The sequence below is a fragment of the Dromaius novaehollandiae genome, chromosome 1, assembly GCF_036370855.1.
Source record: "Dromaius novaehollandiae isolate bDroNov1 chromosome 1, bDroNov1.hap1, whole genome shotgun sequence".
Lineage (NCBI taxonomy): Eukaryota > Metazoa > Chordata > Aves > Casuariiformes > Dromaiidae > Dromaius > Dromaius novaehollandiae.
In genome coordinates this window covers 128,764,663-128,786,533 of record NC_088098.1, presented here as the reverse complement: position 1 = coordinate 128,786,533, position 21,871 = coordinate 128,764,663, and the positions used below count along the sequence as shown (strand labels likewise).

The 21,871-nt window shown below is 36.1% G+C and overlaps 1 protein-coding gene across 9 annotated transcripts in view; it reads right to left on the bottom strand.

Annotated features, from left to right (window-relative positions):
• DMD (dystrophin) overlaps nt 1-21,871 on the bottom strand; it is a 1,316,184-nt gene that overhangs the window by 166,870 nt on the left and 1,127,443 nt on the right. For all 9 annotated transcript variants that reach the window (XM_026096811.2, XM_064497835.1, XM_064497804.1 and 6 more), the window contains one exon: nt 7,590-7,736. In XM_026096811.2, coding sequence (XP_025952596.2) covers nt 7,590-7,736 — 147 coding nt within the window. The remainder of the gene's footprint in view (nt 1-7,589; nt 7,737-21,871) is intronic.

Here is a 21,871-nt window from a genome sequence, read left to right as displayed (position 1 = left end):
CAAGATGTGATGAAAACTACAAGAGCAATTTGAAAGAATCCTCTATAAAAATACTCTGAATATGGCATACAAACTCTTATCTACAAAGGCTGGTTTTCAAACTGTGTCACAATGTCATATTACAGACATTTTCAGTATTTTAAACACTACAGTTAACAGTACTTTATAAATGGCAAAAATATCTCACTTAACTCAAAGTCTTATTGAAGTGAAAAGATTTTAAAAATATAGCATGCAATACTGCATAGCCCAAAAAAGGCTACTTTTGTAACCCAAAGGTAGACAGAATGACAGCAAAATACCTGCAGCTATAATACATCAAAAATGGAAAAATATATGTTAAAAAGATACAAAATGTCCCAACAAACAAAATGAGTATTTGCCAACATCAACCTTTTGTCCTGGAATTTTGCATATTTTTTCCCTACCTTAGCCTTTTATTGCTCTAAATGAAGTTTCAGCTGAAATTAATAGCATTTCAGTGATAGGAATCAGGAAAAAAGCAGGGAGAAAGAGGAAGATTTTTTGCCAGTACCACATTCTCACTCTCTAAAGCCTTTAACAATACTTCGGCACCAGACCTTAGAAGTTGAGAAGTCTTCTACTGCTTCCAAGAATATTATTAAGGTTTCATTGAGCTACAAGCCTCTGAAAATCACATTTAGACAGAGCCTTTACAGGGTGGCTCTTAAACTCAGGGAACACTTAACCTGCAACCAATGCATCCCATATTCAAGGCAAGCTCAGCATGTTTACTCTAACCCCACTCCCGATGAAGTGAGGATGAACGGACCGACTGTCTGTATCGGCGGAGTAAATCCCCTCCAGGATATGGAGCAGAACCAGAGACTACTGAGACTCCTCATACTTCTGGTGTCCACAGATAGCTGACAGTGTATCCTGCCCTGCCCTGCCCTGTCCTGCTCTTTTTCATTTTCAATTCTAACCCACAAATAACGAGCTCTTATGCTTGACAACACTTTGGCAAGGAAAAGGAGCTGTGATGTGGAAGTAGGACTGGAGAATGACTTGTAACGGTAAGGTTCATTTTGGTTTTGCTCCTGTTTGCTTTCACCATTGCTGGCTGCTGCTAGCTTTGTGCACATCCCAGCTTTTCACACTGAACAAGGTCACATGTTCTTACCTTAAAAAAACTATTTCTCGTAATGAATAGTCTAAACATAGCTGTTTGGAATCAGGTCACACCCCTAACAAGATGTCCAAAAAGACCAGACCATATTCTGTCAATGCTGGCAAGAAAAAAATGAAGCTACCTGTGCAATTTTCTCATTTAAGGTAAAAACTCCCAACTCCCATTGCCTACACACCTTTGTACAACTGAAACTCTGTGCTTTAATTCTCCAGTTGTAACTTCCACTTTCCTTTTCAAAGAAACTTCTGTGGAAATAATTTCAATTAATGTTTTTGAGATACTCATGAATTATGGATCATGAATATTACAGAATATGAATAATTCCTTCTTCAGTAAAGTAAGTTTCAGTGGTGACTAGTAAATAAGTGAAAGAGCTTTCTACTGAATAATTTAGATAAAACTAGTTAACTAATAAGCCACAGAACTAATGATTCCTGTCCAGTGAATGCACTTCCCACAGTATCATAATTCCAGTTTTCCCCAGTACCCTAACTATAGTCTGGTGTGGCTGGTCTGGATGTGTGCTGCCAAACATGAGCTATAATTGCTGACAGGTGTAGGTAAACTGTGTAAGTCTCATTTTGTTAGAAGAAAAGACTAACATACATCAAATGATATGCCCATTCTCTTCCTATCATTTTTCCATCACCCAGATGAGTCAGAGATTTTACAGGATATATTATATCCAAAAAGACTATACAAAGACTGCTGAATTCAGGCTGCACGTGTAACGTGTATTTTCTTGCATTTCCTAACTTTTAAGTGCTTGTCTTTGTAACTGTAAACAATGGAATTCAGCTTTTATAATCACATACGCACACACACTTATATATATACACACACATATATAAGAGAAATATGAAACGCATCAAAAATCTATATATACACACTGAAATGAGAACATAAAATAGGGTAAATCATTGTTCTTCTGTATGGTTCTTTAAAACAAGTTTTTAAAGATGGCAAAATTCCAAATTAAAGGAAGCCAAAAAGAATAACAGAATTCTAAAATGAATGTATTTTTGCAAACAAAAAAAATGACTAAAGCATTTTAAGTTTCAAGAAATTGAAATTCATCACACAGAACATCGTAACTTTAACAAGGTTTTATTTGTTTTTCTGCTGGCATGTCTGTCGTTGATAACCATACTTGTTTTTTACCTATATACGTGCATTCTTTCACTTGTTGCTCTAAACACGCCACGAAGAACAATGAATATGTCCTTCTAATTTATTAGGGAATATTTCCAATTTCTGTCACACACTTCATTAAAAGAATTTAATCCCATGTCCAGATAGCTGGCCTTCCTCCACTACCTTATATAAGGTCTCTAAGGAATGAATTGAGATCTCTAAGGAATGAATGAAGTGTAAACCTTTATGCATATTTGTGCAGAGCAACATTCAGCAGAACTGAGACACAAGCTGACAGAAATGAAGAAAAATACATGGAGGTATGACTTCTGAGGCCAAGTGGCATGACCAATTAAATCAGTAAGAGCCCATTAAAGAACCATGACAACTGTGACTTTGGCAGAAGTTCCAGTTCCCACGGAATATACAAAACAACATTTTTACTGAAGACCCTAATGGGGAAAATCACCTTCCAAAAAGGATCAAAACCTCCCTCTGCTGGGAAGATGAAATCTGCAACTACTAAAATAGCTTTAAAATTCAAGCTTGAAAAGAACTACGATTTTAGCAATTCCTTAATTAGTATTTTACAGATGGGCCAGAATTTTGCCCCCAGATATTTAAAATAATTATCTCCTGTTTTTGTCAGTTATTGTCAGATGACATAAGTCAAAATATATATTTTTTAAAAAAACAAGAAACCCAAAGGAATGGGAACTTAATAATTATAATGTGACATTCCCTGTCTCCTACAGAGTAAGAAACATCTTTCTTGTTCAGTGTTGCATTGCCTTCTTCCATCCACCTCTAACATACCTTCTGCTTACACTCACTGTTTAATGTAGAATAAGCAACTTTTCTTGTAATACAAGATATACAAAATGTTAAGGTAGATTGTGTGTTTAAGTATATGAACAGAGCTTTCCTGTATGAGATTCGTATGCAGTTTCTAAGAACTTGGACTACTCAAATCCAAAGAACTAGAAGAGGTTTTCCTTCTGCTTTGGGAAAAATGACACAACGGAATATCCTTAATCACATCCAAATCTTAATGATGTGGTTGAGACCTTGGAAAATACTTCCTGAAACCATTACCATGCCACTTATTTAGAAATAGAGAAAGGACCTGAGAATCTGGAGAACTTGTTTCAGCTGACCTATGAGAGACCTGAAAAAACCTTTTCTTTTACATGAGTATTTTGTTCTTATTTTGCTTCTTTTTTGAAGACTTTTTCTTGGAGGAGTCATGGAGGACAGAAGGTGAAGGAAAACTGAAAAAAAACCCCCAAACCTAAACCCTTGTATAACAGATCAGTGCTGTTTTCAACTTATATTTTGATGCAAGTTATTTGCCCTGGTGCCAACCCCCTACAGAATGCAGGGTATGAGCTGAGGACCAGTGCCCAGGATGCCAGTGGCTCAGTACTTCAGAGACTCACGGCATCTGAATAAATACTTGACAACACCTTCAGTTAATATCTAGTGGGATATTTACATATGGAGGCGAGCAAGACTTTGACACACAGTCACAACTGCACCTTGATTTCAGTAGAGAAGGGATTTCCCTCCTAGCCCTCATATTCTCAGTGTTAGTTCCTCCACACATCGAGAGAGGAAGATTCATCTGTATTTCTCACCATGGGCTGATAGAATCAGCTAATATTTGTGAAGCACCTGGAAGATGCTGTTTTCTTAAATAATACATTGTAGTACTACTTATTATAATCGTGTATATTACACAGTGCAGTGAAGAACCCATCCTCAATGGAATACAAATAAAACTATGATATACCTTGAGATAGCTGCCTGCAGTAGCAGTAAAAGCCTGCTGTTTTTTCTGCAGCTGGTGTAAGTAGAGAGAGCTGTCTGAGGGAACAGAGTAATAGCTACAGTGGGACCCTTTAACAAGACAGTGCTGCACCACAGCCTTCCCAGATGTTGGAGAACCATTGCTATTGCTGTTAGATGAACCCATGAATTAAGAACAGTACAGAAATTAGGGCTAATGTTTCTTACACTTATACTTTATATTAAACTATGCAGCCCTTTGTCCATTGTAGCGTCCTCCAGGTTGCTCGATTGCACAGACTGGACAGGCTGGGCCCATCACTATGGGCAGAGACACCCACTCACACATGACTGAAGTTCATTACAACTTCCTAAAATAAAACACTGGAATATAAATCTCATGGCAAAATCTCTTTAAAGATTCATTTTGTGGCTGTAAGAAAGTGTCAAGTGTGTTCTTTTCATATTTCTCAGCTTATTACAGGCATTCTTCTAAATAAGAGTGGACACAATTTGATTTCAACCAAAATAATCTTTCTGGATCACTGAAGGCTATGTCCCAATGGGCTACTTGGCAATTCTTTTAAATGTCAGAGGATTCACCTTTTGACCAGCATTACTCCAACTGGATGTTTGACCAAACAGAAGTGGACATAATTCCCTCCAATCTGGCCACCCTGGATCCTCAAGCCGTGACTGTAAGAAAGAGTTTTCAAGACACGCTTTCCCTGAGGATGATCTCATTACACATACTGTTCGAAGCACACAGAATCTGAACATGAGAGCTGCTTGTGAAGTCCATAACAAATAGTTCCCTGGAGGGATTTAATCTCTTTTTAAGCTCAAGAAATATGGGAAAATAAACTGTTTTTTTTCCTTAAAAGTACTCTTTTAAAGGTATGAAGCTAATTATTTTCACATTGTTTAAACTCCACAAGCTGATGATATATTTTTAGTTTTCAGTGACTGAGCTTAATTAATGAAATATGTCTTTATACAACACCTCAACACCAGGACTGGTTAAGTCTGTACGAATTTCCAGTACAAAAAATGTATCATTAAATTTAAAATTCTGTCTTATGGATACTCATTCATAAGTACGTTCCTTTCCACATATTTTTTCTAGTAATACTTCAATGTACCTTGATCAAAGGTGAATGCGCGCGCGCACACACACACACACACACACACGCACACAGGCAAATATGCATTAACGTAGAAATGTAAGTGAAGTTCCAGAAAGATTCTGCAGCAGTATGTGATACTATTCACTAATTATATCATTGTACAACCACTTCACAATACTGTAAATGACTGAATAGGGTCTGGCTTGTTCTTATGTTTGTAAAATGAATATAATATTAACTCTCTAAGATTTGGTTTAAGATGATACATTTCTTCTTCTGATCTTCTAAAAGTTACAGCATTAATAAAACACACCATTTCATCCTCTAAACTTTCTTATAACATTAGGATTCACTATTATTTCAGCTACGATAAGCCTTATGCACTTCTCCCACATATAAAAAGGAATGAATATACTTCTGGCAAACAACAGCACAACAGCATCTGTTTTATGATTTTCCTGCAATGCTGTTTTGTAGGAAATGGGATACATGGATGAGAAATATTTCCCCCCCCCTCAGGATATGGAGACAGAGAGATAGAGTGAGACAGAGAACAAGAGAGATTTACTATGTATTTTAAAACAAAATCCACGTAGTCTACAATGTCAAGTTTGCCCTCTATCTGGTACTTTCACAGTTACAACAAAACATTTATCTCTGGCTTTCTCTCAGACTTGGTTGGCTTTTTCATATCCTATATGCCTTTGCTATGAAAATCTTCCTCTTTCCCTTAAGTCTTGATGAAGTAGTGAAGCATATTTCAGCAAATCACTGGAACTTAGTTAACTATTTTGTTGACTAATAGGTTAATTTTCAGTAAAACATAGCAAATTTGTTAACTGATTCTGTTGCTGCTTGAATTAGCTGTTGTTTTTAAAAACATAAAACAACTGTGATTTTTCTCATATGGGAGGTAAGTCATTTTGGGACTACTCATTTTATCTTCCAGATATCTGCTGACCTGCTTTAACAAATTTACCTAAAGTCTATCTTGAGAATCTGGGAAAAAATGGAGCCTAATGACCAAAGACCTAGGACTAATTATCTTTTACTTAAATTAGTACTGTCACTGCCAACTGCTGATTACGAAAAAGCAAAAAATATTTATTCTGATAATATTTGCATGAACTGATGATAAACTGGAGATGTCACAGAACTGCGAGATTTCTTTTGGAGAAGCAATAAAGAAGCAATAACCTCTTGCCGACTACTACAGTTGACAGCATCAGGATCTTCTGTCTCTATATATGACAACAGGGAATTGGCTCATTTTTGAGTATTGTTAATATTTGGATTTTACAATGCAGGCAAAACTCTGCATTAACTTCCATCTCGTATTTCCACATTTTTGCAATATCTCTAATAAGGTAAATACAATGACGTGACTTCACAATGCGGGGCAGTGATGTAGCAATAAACAAAACAGTGAGTAAACTCCATTGCTTAAAGAAGTGCATTTAATTGCATTTGCCTCCCTTTAATCATAAGACCACTCTACTGCTGTGGCGCCTACATCACAATATGTCAGTTCATGCATGCTTACACCTTCCCCCCACTCATTCTTCTAAAATTCCAAGTTGGAATATAGTGCATTTTGGAAAAAAGTATATATTTTGGAAGGCTTTAATCACAAGATAACACAGACTAATCTAAAACTTAAGTGATCTATATGTAAACAAAAAAAAGCAAAGTTATAAACTTTTCAATATTTATTTTTAACTTACATTTTATGTTCACCTTGATTTCATAATGTATCTTAATATTAATCCCTTTCTTAACATTTTTAATAGCAGTAACAAATCCTGCCAACTGAATGCACATAATGCCTCGTAATTTTGTATTTGATTTTACAGGTGTGACATTAAAGTTCCACTGCACAGCATCATTAGTCTGGCTGTGGAAGAAAATATTTAAAACTACTGCCCCTGCAAATTATTTAAACAAAAGTAAAAGGAATAAAGCAGCAAAATCAATCCTCCATGTACACCATAAAATCTCAGTAAAACGTGGATAAGCCAGCTGAAAGAAACCATCACGTGACACGTTTGGCAACAGGAATTACTAAATACAACATATTATATTAAACACTTAAGTTAATAAAATATTAAATGTTTTAACTCTATCCGAGCTTTAACTGTATGACAACCTGGGTTAACTAAATTCTAGTTCTCGATAAAATATTCAGAAGTACATGAAAATACAGAGTCAGCTTAATCTTATTTTCTCACAGGAACACAATTTCTGAGAGTGTTTTTCAATACTATCTGCTTCTTCTTTCATTCCTTTAATATGCCCTTAATGCTCTTCCATGGGGAGAAAACAACCGCACAGAAAGAAAAAATATTTACTTAAATGTAGCATAAAGAAAGTGGTCATGGGAAGTCTACCTGTAGCACCTTCCACCTCGTGTTCAGGTCTTCCACACAGCTCAGGTTATACTGGGAGAGGTGAATATCAGAGGGGGTGAACCGGTGAGCGAGTTCATTGACGTGATGCACCTTCTCTTTAAGGGGCACAATTTCTGCTCGATAAACCTGTGTGAATTAAACAGAAACAAGCATAAGCAATAACTTCAAAAACTACTGACTCTACTACCAGCTGATCAGTATAGCAGAGGCAGCCCATGTCTAGCTGAAAGGAGGGCACGTACTGACCACGATACAGGCAACAGTCTTTTTATGGTAAGGTGGTCAGGCCTGGCATTTCAGAAGGTGATGATATAATTTGGAGCCTTCACAGCAATTTTTGGCAAGCTAAACCAAATCTCTAACCAGAACATCCACTGGAATGCGTGCTATAAGGGGTGCTTCTTTCTTCTCTCACTGTTTATGTAGTATGTGTTCCTCAGGGTGGGCAGGGTGATAAATGCTGTTTCATATATGAAAACAGAGGCAAACCACAGTTCCTCAATACAGTGAATAAATAAAGGTAATCAATGGTAAAACAGATAGATTTCACTGAGGTCATGCTCTTACCTCAGGTATCTTGTGCACTACAAATAAATGGTTAGAACGGGGAATAAAAACAAGAAAATAAAAAACTTCCTTGCTATGAATCCCAAACTGGCTACATGCCTCCATATTTCAGAAAAACAAAAGAATTCACCTTGTAAGATAACCTTTAAAGTTACGTGTAACAGCAGTCCAGTTCAGTAATTTCAATAATGCATGTGAAAACCAAAACCTGCTAGTTTCAAGCGTCTTGATATTAACAGAAACATCCTGATGATCATGTTTCCATGATGCACATAAAAACATCCCCAGGGCCCTGCAGCCTGGACCCCAGACACAGCACATTGTGACTCTAAAACGGAGACATTTATAAATCTTTAACATGATAATTTGTGTCAAAATGTACCAATGAGCCATTTATAAGGGACAAATTCTGTCATTTTCAGGAGCACATTAGATAATGTAATTTCTGCACACAAAGGTAGGATAATTCCCTTGTGATATTAGTCTGGCTTTTCAGCTCCTTTCTCTCAGCAATTTTAATACAGATCATATGCGGTCTGCATCTCATTTTGGATGATCAAAAAACCTGAAATGCTTGCCTACTAATCATTTCACCAAAATGTGATGCAAACAACATTCAAAACAACCCCAATATCTGAGTGAACCGTAAGAATCTTGACACTGTAAGTAGCATTAAGACATTCATAGATATTAGACTGTCATGAATTGGCTTAAAGGCAAGCATCATGGAAAAATTGTCCCTCAAACTTCATTAAAGGTCAGATTTGGCTTCCACTGTGCTGAGTAAACCACCACAATATAAGGAGTTAGACTGACTTAAATGGAATTCATATGCAGTGAACGGCTATAATGATAAATCTGTAAAATACACAGACCAGAAGTGATGTGCATTTTGTAAAGGTAAGTGTAGAGAATGATGCACGTGCCATGATGTGAGAGCAGTGGCATAGATCAAATTCACAACGCACAGTTCTCTTCTCCATTTCACCAGTTTTATACCACTGAAACACAACTCATATTACTGGAAAAAATACTGACTCACAGTGTTGTGAGAAGAGTAAGGCATGTGATGAAAAGAAAAGGAAAAGATCTAGCATGTTTGGTTTTATCCCACAGAGTTATACATGCGCTTAACCTGATCATTCAAATCAATACTGCAGGTCAGAAGAACAAAATGTTTTAAGAACATTTTGCAAGATGAAGGCCTCAGTGACTGAAGACATATATATTATTGCCTGAATATGCAACTTGCAAAAAGCTATTCTACTGTCTGTCAGTTTGAGGGGCCCACAGTACTTGGCCACGACACTGTGACTTCTACAGAGGACAGTCAAACGGGCCCCTCCACTGTTACTTAAGTTTCCAAGATCAGAGAATGTCTCTTAGTCAGCGTCACCAGTGCCCTCATTGTATCTATATATAAATCACTGTTAGAATAAATGGAGATCATCTGGTGCAAAGATCAGTTCTGGCACTACAATGCACTTTAATGCAGATTCTGCATTAAAGCAAGTTAATTTGTTATTAATTTGTATAGTAATAGAATCAGGCTTTAATTAAAAACTTCATTGCTCAGGCAAAGCACACAGACCTAAGTTTATAAACCACTTGTTTTTAAGCATATAATTAAGTACCTGACTGATTCCAGGGCAATTATTTGCATCTGAAATGTTGACTTGGAAGTATTGGTCTTATGTGAAGACTGGCACAAATGATTATGTAAATCACATAATCATTATATCTAAATTAAGGGGAAAGAGAAGAATCTTCATGATTACTCAAAATGTTTTAGTGACCACAAGTTATTTCACAGAGTGGGAAGGCTAAGACACAGAAGGAAGTAACAAGCAAAGAAATAAAACCACAGGAATACTTATGAAACTATAAAATAAAATGTATCTCTTTCCTTCCCTCCATTTTGCAATTGACTTTCTTATTAATTGCTTTTTCTGCTGCAACAATATTGATTTTTGCAGCATTATGCTAATTTTGCAATATATAAAGTACAACATCATTTTCACCGTATTTGAATTTGATCCTCTGTATTCTGTTATTACTAAGCCTGAACTTTTATTAGCACTTTTATCAGTTATTTGAATCAAAACACAACAGAGTAACAACAAAAGAATGCCAGTCAATACAGAGCTATGTAATTAATGCCAGTATTCTTACAATTAAAAACTCAAGAGAAAGAAAATTGTATCCATATTAAGATCTGGCAGATGATATTATATTATTAAAAAGGTCAGCCACTCAAAGGCTAAGTAACACAATTCATCATGGACAACGTGTCCACCATTGAACATGCATCATTCCCGAGGTAGTTTTAGAGTAAGAGAAAGTCAATGCGAATTCCTTTTTCTTTCAACAAGTATTCAAACAATTTTAAGAAATAGTAATGATTTCCATATCTTACACAATACTTTTCATCTGTAGAAGAAGAAACTAAGAATTTCTACTAGATTGTGATTTTTCATCAGTATGATTGAAATGTTTTGCAGTAATACTTATATTTTAATAATCAGTTTTTATATTTTATGACTGATTCAAATTTCCATTATTTTTCCTTCTAAATAAAAAGTACTACACATATCACAGTTTTATAGCATAAAAATGTGGAGAACTGTAGTGTTTCTAATTTAAAAACGAATATACATGGTGAGTGGTGTTCCACTGCCACAAGGAGACCTATTTAAACCAATTAAATTGCTCAGGATTTAAATGACTTCTCAGTGTGAACAGCAATAGGAGAAACATCCCCAAATTATTTTCATTATGACTGTCCTTATGCAAGAAAGAATTTCAAAAGTATGTGATACCGTAGGTGGTAGATTGGATTTTAAATGATCCGTACAGGCCTGTCAGAAAGCATTTGAAAACTCCTTGGAAAATTAGCAAGAACTCTAGAAGACATATACCGCACAACTGCACAAACCCTAACCAGTCAAATACTGAAAGTCTCAAACGTAACAGTGGTCAGACCAAAAGCCCCTCTCACCCAGGCCCTCCTCTGACAGTAGCCAATGCAGTTGCCTAGGGAAGAATGTAAAGCTGAGGAAAGCATGAGCTCCGGTGCTCCTTGCTCTACTCTTCCAACTCACTGATTTATGGCTTGGAGATTCTGGAGCCAGAAGTTGTATTTTTATGTCAATTAGCTCTTGATGCGTTCTTCATCCATGAAATTGCCCACTAGCTTTTTGAACTAATGTAGGCTTTAAACATTCACAAGATCCTACGATGAGCTCAACATTTAGGCTGAAGAACCACCTCTTTTTTGCTTTGTTTGAATCTATCACTTGAAACCTTCCCTAGAAGATCCTTAAGTGCAGGCTCATGAGAGATGGTAATCAGCCATTCTTTGTTGACCCTCTCTGTGCCATTCATGGTTTTATAAACCTCCATCATATCTTTCACCTTTTCTGGCCTGAAGATTCCCAGACTGGGAAACATTTGACTAAATTTGGTTATCTATGAGGTAGGCATTTACATCTGAGCAAGTCACCCTATGTTCCCTTTATAGTCAATAGGAAGCTAATCAAGACAGGAAATTAAACAAAATGTAAGTTTTTACAATAGGATGATATGAATCACATTCTAAACTCCAGCAACTAAACTAAGCAGATTTTCCTTGAGCCTAGAGAGCTCTGGGAGCCTAGACAAGTAGCTCACATGTAGACACCTGCCTGCCAGATGTGAAGTTAGGCAAGACAAATCCCAGTCCTATTTCATTCATTCTGTCCTTGTATAGGAGCTTTCCATACCTTGGATCTAATCTGCTACACTCTTCTTTAGATTGAGGGGACCAAAAACACTGCACACAATATATAAGATGTGGGTACACCAGGGTCTTATACCATGGCACAATATTTTCCGCTTTGTTCTCTATTTCTTATTCAGTATTTCCTTACATTTGATTCAGTTTTCTGAACACTGTTGAGTATTCAAGTGATGTTTTCGTAGAACTCTCTATTGTTATTCCATGATCTCTTTTGTTGAGAGCTAGAGGAATAATTAAAAGGGCTAAATCAGAGCTCATCACTGTGCATTTAAAGTTAGGACTGTTTTTTCCACATGCACTGTTTTACATTTATCAACACTGTATTTCATCTGCCACCACTTTACTGCCAGTCAGTACTGTGAGGTCTTTCTGTAGCTATTTGCAATCTATCCTCATCTTAAGAACTCTGAATAGATTTGTATCATCAAGATGTGTCACTGCATTATTCATTCTCCTTTCCAGCTCACTGATATACATGCCAAACAGAGTAGACCTTCTGGAGCAGAAACAATCTCCCTGACCGGGAAAACTGAGCATTTATCCCTGCCCATTATTTTCCATCTTTTACAGGAAATAACTAACCAGATAATTGGTTATTTACCCACAGGAAGACCTTCTCTCTTACCCTACAGGAATCTAGTCTCTTTGGTTAAAGACCCTCTTGAAAACCTTTTGGAAATCCAGATAGCTTTTACTTCTTATCCATGTGCTCACAGTTTCCTTTCAAGGCTTACTAGGAGATATAAAGCATACCTTCTTATACAAAAGCTGTTGTTATGCCTTTCCCAGTGTGTTTTCCCCCAGATTTCCTGATCTGTAGGTCCAGAGGTCTGCCTTGGAGCCCTTTTTAAAAACTGAAACTACATTTGCCACTTTCCACTCCTCATTAAAAAAATGGACTTAAGTAAGAAAATACTGTCAATAGATATTGTTGTTTCATACTTTAATTTCATTAGAACACTTGACTGAATAATGACCTGGTTCTGATGATTTGTCACTCTAAATTTTGCCAATTTGTTCTATAGATTCTTACTTTGAATAGCTTTCCTTATATTTTCCTTTTAGCCATCCACCCTACTGAGTCTTACGAAAATCCTTTTTGAGGTTATGAACTTGTTTTCAGCTTCCAGTGTAGTGTCTACACACTGTCTTCAAACACTTCACCCTTTTCATTCCTTTTAAGCAGGTTTCCTCATTTGTGTATAGTTTCCTTTCTGAAAAAAGAACATTACTGTGGCACATATTTTTTCTTTTTGTCCCTGCAGAGATGCTGATTTTTAGTACACGATGATCCCTATTATAATAGCGATGTTTTGGACTTGCACTGCTCAGTACCAAGCCAAACGTTTCCCATTCTGTTTGCGGCTTCTCTGAGAAGTTATTGCATGAAGCAGAAAATTTTGTTGTCTAAAAATGTAGTCTGAAAAGCATGGCCTAAAGTGATATTTATTGTAATTTAGGTGCTTGCAATCTCTTCCTTACCAATTAGCATCTTGGTGGTTCCTAATGCATATTCTATTTAGGGCTGGAACTTCAACTCCAAAAGGATTTTAGGTTAGTTGCTGATACAGTTAATTCATCTATATGACTTGATTCTTAACTTTCCTTAAATATAGCATTAAGCCTGCATTGGCACAAAGCTACTCTGTCTTTCCTGTATAGTTTGTAACTTGGATATTTTAGTGTCTCACTACTTACTTGTTTCCACTTATTTTCTGATATGCATCATTTATTTCTGCTTAAAAGCAAATGTTCTCATTCCCCCTTGTTATTTCTTAGTATTCTAGAATTTCTCTGGTATTCTTTAACCCCACATAACTGATTCCATTGAATCCTACGCTTTCCATGCCTATCAGTCTCCCAAAGAGTTTTAAGACTCTCTTAGAATGTTTCAAGTGCCAGCAGATTGGTTTCTTCCATATTCTAGGCAAAAATGTATCTTTCACCATTTTTGTATCAGAACAATGCAAACTAACTCAAAATAAGTTATTTGCAGGTCATTTTCTGTATACTTTTCATTAAATTTGCTTGCATTTGGTATCCTGTTGAAAGCTAGCAAATCACCACCACCTAGCCCCCATCCCTTTCCAATGCCAACCCTATTAATGAAAATTTCATGGTTTGTTTAAACATGGAGAGTTTTTTTTTTAATATCATTCTTCGCATATTTCACTTATTCTTTTTCTTTTTTTAAGTGGTCCCTAAAATACAGAAGAGCACTGAGTACCTCTTTGGAAGGCTGCCCAACATTCAGAAGAGAAATATAAAGACCTAGAGTCACCTAGAGAGAGGGTGTTTGTCAATGCCATGAAAAGGACATTCTTTCGTTTAAGATCCATAAATCAGTTCCTTGAAATCTGAAAGCAAATTCAGGAATCATTTGAGTGAGAGAGTAAATAAATAGTAAGTGGGCTTATTTCAATAAGAATAGAGATATTATATACTTTGCTGGCTTCAGGGAATTTCCATCACAAAATTCGTAACTGAAAATTCACTGACTATACACTTCACATTTTCAATTTCTTAATCCCTCTCTCCCTCAGCCACATGTGCAATAGCTCGATAACAAGTCAAACGCAGAATGCAGGAATCCAACCCAAATTAAATAATCAAGTGCCTGTAACTTCTGGTCCACTGGAGTTAATGGAATTGTGTGACTAAATCCCACTATGCCACTAGGAAAATACACCCTGAAGAGGAAGTGTAATCTCAGAAGAGTGCTTGTTCCTTGTGCACAGAGAAAAAAAATGAAGTAAAATACAGGCCGCTTTTTATTTGTTTTTTGCTACTGCAAATTGGCAGGCAAACTTTAAAATCACTTTTTGTCTTACTACCTTCATTCCTACTGATCCCAAAATCTACCATATGTGCCTAAATGCAGTCCAGAAAAGAGAACCTCAGTGCCTTGTCAGAACAGACAGCAATTACGCAGCTGAGAGCAAGAGACGCTTAACATTCATTACATCAACAAAATGATCATAACAGCGTGCACATACTCAGCTGCATATTCTCATGTACATCTCAGTAGTACTGAGACTGAGTTTAGCTGCATTTGTCTGAAAAGACATATTAAATAAACAGATACCATACAATAATTATTTATTTGCAATTGCTACACAATTGTTTGATCATGAAGTTAAGTAATTGAGCTTTTCATTTATGATTTTCAAATGCATTTGCTACTCTTCTTATTGACTCCTTCTCATGTGAAATATCTTTGCAATGAAAAACAGCTTACAATTTGATTTATGCTTTGTGCTACTTTTGTCCTTCTTCTGAACAACACTGTGAGTTATGTTTACAAGTTTAGGAAAATCTCTGTTAGATCATGTGTAAACAATTATGCTTCAACTATCGTGTAACATTCATTTTCCACTATATTGTCCTGATTCTGAACCCACTAATAAGGATCAAGTCTCATTAACATTATCCCACAGATGCATAAGGAGGGGCCATGAACCTCAGCAGATGGGCAGTAATCCCTTCTCTTGTTGGAAAGGGAAGTTGAAGGGAAGAAAGTTCATTTTACTAATGCACGAAATGTTGAAAATTTTCAACATCAGCTTCTGGAAATGAGTCTCTATCTTTTCATTTTGGCTATGGATAGAATAGGCATAGATTCCTGTCAAAGATGTTAAGGGCAATTTGGTTTAATCTCTACCATTTCTTCTCAGATTTTATTGAGTGCCAATTATTGCAGCTATTAAAAATTTTCTTTGAACACTCTACAGTTTTGCTTTGAACACTGCATAGGAAATCACAATTGATCCCAAAGCTAATTCCTCATAGAGATACTATATTCAGGACTTAGGAGATAGTATCCCCATTCACTGATGTTCATTTATGCAATGTGAACCTGAGGAATTTGAAACATTTCTTAATTATTATCCTTTTAAAGAGGGAGAAAGAAAAAACCCTAATAATAATAATAACAACAATAATAATAATAATTTGAAAACCACGATGTGCCATCTCTAGCTTTCCAGCAGTGGTATTTCATATTTTGGCAGTTCATATCTAGGCTTTACATAATGGCATTAAAACATTAACATAGAGTTGGGCTAAATGTTAAAGCTGCCATACTTAGAAATAAAGGTATTTGCACTTACTAATAAACTTTTCAGGAGGACACAGGTTTGGGCATCTATGAAAACTGAAGAGTAGAACATAAAATTCTTGCTTTTATTAGTGATTACATATACAAGAGAGTCTACATAAATTTTTGTGACGTCATCACTTGTGAAAATCAGTGGAAAGTCATGTGCACTAAGGAATCATGTTTTCACTTTCATAAAACTCTAAAAAATTTTCCTGAAAAATATGCAACGAAAATGAAAAAAAAAATCACAACTGAATGCTAATTAAAGTAGAAAAGACTAATGAGTAATTAGCAAACAGGTCTGTCATCAATCTCTTATTTTTGTGGGTGGGTAATATGGCTTTATTGTATTGACGATTTTGTAGACAGGTTATAATTTAAGAAGATTTATTCAATTATTATAACATGTCATTTAATTTGAACATAGTACTTATTTCCATTAATTCTAAAAGAGGAAATTATAAATTCAGCAGCAGATTCAGAACTCCTAAACAACAGCTAAGGCTGCTTTTACTAACATGAAGAAACTACCATCTCATATGTTCCGTCATGACTGTGTCTGATGCTTACTAACATGAAGAGGATTTCAAGAAACAGCCAGCTGTGCCTTCAGAAGAGAGACTGTTTTCCCTGGTCTATGAGTGGCATCACAGAGAGCAAAGTGGCCTCATGCCAACCTGGCTATTTCTTAAAGAATTCCCTTGTACAGAAGAGTCTCCATTAGCGCAGTTTCGCATTAATCCTAGTTTCTCATAGCCTGTGGAAGAGACAGAAATGGACATCAGTAGTACAGTGAAAATAAGAGATGATTTTGGGAAATAAGCTCTCCTGTGTCTGATAAACTGGTGGTACATAGGGATATTTTACCAGCCACAGCTAAATTGGAGCAGGATCCATTTGCACAATAAGGTGAGGCTTTCCCATCTCCGGGCCACAGCACGTTCCCAGCACTGCAGAGCCTTCGTGTCCAAACAGGGAAATGGGCACGGGCCAGAACACAACAGCTTTCTGTTTTATATTTAAAAGAGGACAAGGTAGAACAAACCATCACGTCTACCAAGGACACTTTAACAGCCTCCATTTTTTTCATTAAAATGGGGTCTACATCTTCTCTGATAGGTTTAATGTATACTGATTTGAGATTCAGTGAGACCTGGGTTTGGCAGCTGCTAGTTCAATATGCTGCACTTAGCTTCCTTTTAAACTCACACTGTATTTTTATTTGATTCTAGTGCTCCTGGGGACAGGCACTGTTGAAACAAAATGGATTTTAGCTGATTTGATTTTCCATCCCATATATTGTTATAAACTCAGAAATGACTGAGGAAAAATGCACAAGAGTAGAATATAAATCCGCTTCTGGGATAACAATAGTGAACAATAGAAGATTTCAGGGGAGAAAGAAAAGCAAATGTCCTCTAGTATTTCCTATACCATTCTGAATTCTATACTTCTGAACCTGAAAAAAACATGAAGTGTTTCCAAAGTTTTCTTCCTAAGATTTGGAAAATTAACTGAGTATTTCCTTAAAAGTAAGAATAATAAAATTTAAATAGCACAAATAAAAAGGAAAGCCATGTATTAATTTTCATCTTTCATCATCTTTCGAAGGGAAAAGCTATCATTTGGAGCAATGCTATACTTAAAAGAAGACAGGATTTAATGATTAGGATGTCTAATTTAATAAACAGATGCACACTACTAGGGGAGATGATAGTAACAAAGTGATATGTGTTTCAAGCTATCAGGATTGTTATGAATTCTTGACATTTTTTTCATCAACAGCTGCTAGGTAGTTTCGCAGCCCTCTGTTTGCTTAAATAGAGACAGTCTATGCTACTGCCATGTCATTATTCTGAAAAATTTGTTCTCCTCCATGGAAGGGAAAAAAGAAATAATCAAATCATTCTGTATGTAATTCATTCTGTTAGGTCAACTACAACCACGAAATGGCAAAGCCTATCACTATTATAGTACTTGTAAATAGTTCTGGACTGATTTTTCCAGGTAATCAAAGTCCCACCTCAGTTACTTTGTGACCAAGAAGCCAATCTGGCAATGAAGAAGCAAAGTGCCCGAGAACTGTAAGTACCTTGAGGCTTTCGGAAGTGTAATCTGAAAGTCTAACAGACATGACAGGAAGCACACAGAAAATGTAGAGGTGTCTTTATAAATGAAAATTTTCCTATTGTATGGCTGCTTTCAGCATCACTAAAGCTAACAGTGCTTGAAAAGGTACAAGCTCAGGTCCCTGAGTTTCAGTCAAACCTATTTTAAACCTTCAATAACAAGTGATCTATTTTTAATAATTAACTGGTAAACAATGTAAATTAAATATATACAAACATAAAAGGATAAATCACCTGTGTTCCTTACCAAAAGCATTTTCAGGTAATAGAGACTCACAGGAGTTCTCAATGCCCTGAGAAAATAGTTGCTGCAGAGTAAATCCCTATTGTGTTATAAGGCAGCATGGTAGTCTGCAGGCATCCTGCAAACATGTAGTACTACGCAGACAAAGAAAGAAAGCAATTTAAAACAGAAAGATTGCAACAAATATTACAAAGCACCCGAAGCTTCCTGACCTCAGCAGGCAGGCACCATATTCCAAAGCTCAAAGGACAAGAAAGGATTCCTCGTGTGGCCACAGAAAAGTGAGCTTAGACTCTACTGAGACACAGATCATATTCTGATGCTCAACTAAAATCAAAACAATTCAGACAAGAAGCTTGAAAACCTCCTCATAACTTTCATAATGAAAAGCATATTCAGATCAAAAAATTTTTGTTTTCTCCACAACATGGAACATGGTTTACCCGGAATTTGCCAACACTTCTTTCATTTTACCACATAAATATTTCACAATGTTTAGCACCATAAAGCTGATAATTATGATTTTCAGCAAGGTGGACAAAATTTAGAGCTTAAGACCAAAAGGAGTTATTACAGCCCATCAGTCTCTAACCTGCTGAAGAATTCAGGTCAGACTCTAAGTGTTTCACTGAAAGCTGTATTTTGCAACTCCTGAATTACTATTGCATTTTCAGCCTCCATCTTTTCACTACCCCTATAGGAAGCTGGAGGAAGAGAGGTAAAACCCCAGGTCTTGAGATGGAACTTCCTTGCCTTCTTCTTTCTAGTAAGAACACCCTCTCTAATATCGAAAGAGGGTATTCCATTCTAAATGTAGATATTAGTAGAGCTTAAGCTAGAACAACTGCTTTTTAAGCTCATTCAGAAAGAAAGAATGCTAAAGTAAAATACTGAAAATCAGACAAATAAAAAAAAATGAAATGAGTCTAGGGTTTCACAGCAGCGCCGGGCACAGGCTGGGCCCATGCCCGTGCCTGGCACAGTGTCCACCCCTGGGGCACTCAGGCTGGAGCCCCCCGGGCGGCTGCCCTGCTGCATCAGGAGGGAGAGCAGGCTGTGCCTCTGGGAAACGAGTAGCTGCACCTCTTGCTGAAACCAATGAAAATTGTCATTCTTAATCGTCTGGATAATCTAACTCAACTAAAACAAAACAATTGGTAGGTAAAAACTATAGAAAATAAAAATAATTTGAACGGCACTGCCGCCTGGACAAGTTAGTCTCACTGATTCAATTGCCCTATTTGTAAATTGGGGATAATACTACTTTTATTGCAGTTAACTCATACTATTTTGAACATGAGAATCACTATGGAAGCACTAAGTAGCAGTTATAAGGCTCTATTATGGGTTAACTTGGGACAAAAAAATGAAATAAAACTCTATTAGGCTTCAAATATATAAACATTAACATGAGAAAAGTATGGTACGATGTGTCATTGATAAACAACTGCAGGCAATTTAATGTTCATTGTATTCCCCACTTCAAGCAATCCCTAAATAATCACTGTGTATCACCATATGAGCTTGATAAATTGATTTGATTTCACTCATTGACTTGCCTATGCAGTAGTAAAATTATCATTACAGAATCTGCCTACTTCATAGGCGCAACACCTGAATATATCCCCTGAGTCCTTAATAGTGATAAGAACAGGAGAGTCCATGTTGTAAAAAAAGATTTCATTAAAAAAATAATACAATCAGATTTCTTTTTACAGAAAGAAAATTGCCTCATCACAGAAACCACACAGCATTAAAACCCATTTCTAGCTTTCCTTCTCCCTCTTCCCTCTTCTCTTGTGCCTCACTTAGCATACATGTCTCTGGTTTTATATTCATCTCTGGTATGTCCTTTTGTTTTACTTAAGAGTGTTTCAATAGCAGATCACACATAGCAGATCAATATGACACAGAATTTCTGTTATAATTAGTCCGTGGAGATATTTTTTCTCCCTTTAGCCACGCACCTTCCTAAGCCACGCTTGCTTAGGAAACACTGAATAAAACAGCCCTACTATAAAAAGGAAAATGTGACTAAAATTTTAATACTTTTCTTCTTGGGTGAATATTTACAATTCCAGGATAGTACAGAAAGAAATTTTTTGAATGGAATCACAACAGTTCAAGAGCATGCTTGATTTAATGTAGTGTTCATGAATGTTAATACCTGATCATCAGACTAGTATCTGTATGTCCTGTGCTTACGTGGCAAACACAATAAAACACAATAAAGCCATGTCACATGCTAGAGTCCGGCACACAACGGCTATGCCACTTAGGTTACTTAAACATCAATGTTTAACGCTACTTCTAAAAGTTCAAGTCCCGTTCTTATTTCAGATAAAGTGATGAAGAGCAATCTCTTAAAAATATTTGGCTCTGACCTCAATTCTGAACTTCAGAGACATAGTAAGACAGACAAGTCTTTATATATGTATTAGTCAGTTCTCTCAGCAGGCTTTCAGAAACCAAGATCAGAGATTACCAATACTTAAAAAGTCAAACTGGGCCTGCAGATGTGCATGTTCCGCTCCCACCGAAATCAGCAGGGTGAGTCCATACAAGGTAAAATTTGGCTCTAAATGACATCTGCTGATCTATTAATAGTACATTCTACCAGAGTGGGTTGAAGCTAGAAAACATTTCCATTTTTACTGGTCATCTTTTTCTCCCTTAGAGTTCAGTAGTTTCTCAGCCCTTCTTAGTGTCAAGAAAAAAGTCTGTAATACTATTTAGCCTAAGGGCCTGTTATCAAAGGGAAAACAGTTATGCTGTTCTATCAATATTTGTGTAAATACATTTACGCACAACGATTTTCAGGTAAATATTTATATCCAAATTATTATTTATTTTGGCCTTGCAATACTTTTCTCTCATATAGGAATGTTAATATCTGTAATATAGAAAGCTAGATATAAGATACATAATGTAATATAATTTTAAGCATAAGTCATCCAAAAATAAGATATTTTACAATAGAATGCAACACATGGAAATATCATTAAGAATAAGAATGAAATTAATTATGCAATAAATTAAACAAGGTAGGTTTACTGATTATCAGTGTCCCAAGAACTTTGGAAAACCACTTTTAACTGTTATGTATACATAAACACACAGATGCACATATACAAATACACACAGATGCACACTCACAAACACATGTATGATGTGATCTGTAGCTGATATGAAAAAAATCTATATAAATGCTAATAAATCTCTCTTAAGTTACATACTGGTGTCCACAGTATAGGGCAGACCTCAGCTCAGGTTATATCAACCAACAAATATAAGCTTTTCTCACAAATATTAGTCACAAAGCTATGATAAATGAAACAAAAATGTGATAAAAATATATGAAATACTTCATTTCAAATACAATGGACTGCTACCATGAAGCTTCTCTGTAACACTGCTTGTTCTCATTCTCCTTTCAACGGAGCT